The 2,952-nt window shown below is 33.7% G+C and overlaps 1 protein-coding gene across 1 annotated transcript; it reads left to right on the forward strand.

The window, feature by feature from the left end:
• The first annotated feature begins 2,247 nt into the window (after window positions 1–2,247).
• On the forward strand, window positions 2,248–2,952 carry LOC140329828 (trace amine-associated receptor 4-like). The gene has a single exon (XM_072410221.1). The coding sequence runs from the start codon at window positions 2,311–2,313 to the stop codon at window positions 2,950–2,952; it is 642 nt and encodes a 213-aa protein (XP_072266322.1). The 5' UTR covers window positions 2,248–2,310.

A 2,952-nucleotide genomic window follows, 5' to 3' on the forward strand; every position in this document is an offset into this window, starting at 1 on the left:
CTCTGTTTGTTTAAAATGATTAGAAATACTTTAAAAAATATAATATTTAATACTTTTAGAAATATTTTTGCCCACTGACAGAGAATGTAGATCAGAGCTGTCATGCAGTAAAAGAAAAAGGCTTTATCTACATTCTAGTTCTGAGCTAGTGGCTCATATTTAAGCCAGATGTTAGGCATGTCAGAAAATACAGAATCAGCAATGATAGTCACCATGAATCTTTCAGGAACAATCTTCTTTAGGGAAAAATGTTTTATCTTCTAATTACCTGTATGTAGTAAAAAATACAGGTTTAAATACTGTCAATATATGCAGTAATTCTTTGGTAATTATAAAATGTATCCCCCAAGCACATCAAAGGTATAAAAGATGATATGCTGGATGCCTTTTTTTATTACCACTATAGCTGATCCTTACCTTAATTTCTCTGTATCAGTTGATGTTTATAATATTGTATTATGGCTGGGGTACTTTAATTCTGCACTTGATCCTATTATCTATGGTCTATTTTACCCATGGTTTAAAAAATCATTTTTGATTATACTTTCAGGAAAAATATTACGTGCGGGGTCTTCTTCCATTAGTGTGCTAGCTAAACTGTAAACCTTTCATATTTTGTACAATACCAGATTTATCTGACATTTTTTTTATTTAGGGGGATTTCTGGCCCATAAAAGTGTCAGACACATGTAAAGTAGTAATACAGAGGGATCTATTACCAGGATATTTCATCTTCAGTACTGTTACAAGGAAATGATTTACTGTCAAAGCATTCAGCTTAAAGAATAAAAAGATTCAACAAAATCCACCTTGTGTTTTGTAATTGGCTTTTTTAGATTACTGAGCCTTATTCTTTGTTGTTTGATTTCCTCACCAAATACACTTGAAACAGTCATATATCATTTTTAGATCATTGCAAGTTGGTTTATTTAGGCACTTACATTTTATGTTTCTTAGGGTCTTGAGCAATGAGGTCTTATTTTTTATTCTTCTATGCTAAGCAGATGTCATTAGTATAGGAATAAATGTTAGTATGTGCACTGTTTTTTACTACAAAAATAGACCATATACAGTAACACCAACTAATTCAGTTTGTAACCTCTCGTGTATGTTGATGCTGTGCAACACTAATCAGTTTATAATGTGAGTTTATATTATCTAGCTAATGATACATCCAAGTTTGTACATCCAAATTATTATTTGAATTATGCTATAAAACATGCCCGATTTCCACTTTTATGTCTGTTTGTCAATGTTCATCATTGTTTATTTTAAGTTTTTTCAAGTGGTAGTCCTGTCAATCTTTTAAAATACAGAATATTTTTGCTGCTTTAAAGGATTGTTGGATATGAATCAATACTTTATGATATCTAAAGCTAGTAAAGTACTTTCTTGTATTAAAAGAGGAATAGACAGGAGAGATGGAGACATAATCCTGCCCCTGTACAAAGCATTGGTCAGATCACATCTGGAATATGCAGTCTAAAAAATACAGGTTTAAATACTGTCAATATATGCAGTAATTCTTTGGTAATTATAAAATGTATCCCCCAAGCACATCAAAGGTATAAAAGATGAACATAAATTAAGAAAACATAAAATTTTCCGTTTTATATTATCATCAGCTTTGAGAAATAAACTGAAACTGTGACACAGTAGTAACTGCTTACTAAGTAACTAAAATCTCTTGTAAAGTGAAGCATGTTCCAAACTCAATGTGATGCAAAAACCTCATAAAGTCACTTCTTTTACTTTGACTTGTCTTTACTGAGAATTATCCTCCTTCATCTGTGTCTCCTATGTCCCCCCTTCAGCAACATAGGCAGTGCTGACTATTTAGAAAGCAGTGAATGGGACTAGGGGTGCGATTAACAAGCTACAGACCATTAGATGATCAGTGACAATGTTGATAATTACAACCCATTTATCTAATTGTAGTGCAGCAGCCAGGACCTTTATGAAAATGCCAACTATGCTCCAAACTCAAGAGCAGTGCATCCCTTTACAGGAAGCTGCATTAGTTGGACTTTACTGAAATATGCAACAGGTATGTATAGGCCTTTGCAAGAGGACTAAGAGTTACCTTCCAAATCTACTAATAATTACATTTTATGGCATATATTTGTAATGGGAGGCAGTAGTTTAATTTTAAGAAAAAAAAACTTTTTTTATTTTTTAGGATGATTTAATCCAGACACTATGAATCATAATATGTATGATCTCCAGCCCAAGCAAAATACAAATATATGTTTTGAGGTGCTAAATATCTCCTGTGCCATATCTAGCAGATCTCGTCCTATTGACCTTGCAATGAATATTTTCATGTTTGGAGCGGTAGCCCTCACAGTGGTGGGGAATCTTTTAGTGATTATTTCAGTTGCTCACTTCAAACAACTTCACACTCCAACCAATTTCCTTATATTATCCTTGGCCACTGCGGACTTCCTTCTTGGACTAGTGGTAATGCCGTACAGCTTAGTGAGATCATTAACGTCATGCTGGTATTTTGGAGCACTATTTTGCAAACTACACAGTTGTATTGACATGACATTGTGTACATCTTCCATATTCCATCTCTTCTTCATTTCTGTTGATCGTCATTTCGCAATATGTCAACCTCTTCATTATTATAGGAAAATAACAACATCGGTAGTTGAAGTCTTGTTACTGATTAGCTGGACCGTTCCAGGCGTGTATTCATTTAGCCTTGTATTTTCCAATGCTCACATGGAAGGTTTACAAGAAAATGAGCCTCTTGTAGATTGCTGTGATACATGTTCTCTTGTTTTTAACAAACAATGGAGTATAATCACGTCAATGCTGGCTTTCTTTATTCCAGGTAGCCTCATGATTATAATTTACATACATGTTTTCTCAGTTGCAAAAAGACAAGCAAGGTCAATTGCTAACCATCCAAATTCCATGAAAAGGAATGGAGGAGCTCAGCTATGA

Source organism: Pyxicephalus adspersus, chromosome 4 (genome assembly GCF_032062135.1).
Source record: "Pyxicephalus adspersus chromosome 4, UCB_Pads_2.0, whole genome shotgun sequence".
Taxonomy (NCBI): Eukaryota; Metazoa; Chordata; class Amphibia; order Anura; family Pyxicephalidae; genus Pyxicephalus; species Pyxicephalus adspersus.

Coding starts and splice junctions, on each gene's coding strand:
- LOC140329828 (XM_072410221.1), top strand. CDS start 2,311: ATGAATATTTTCATGTTTGGAGCGGTAGCCCTCACAGTGGTGGGGAAT.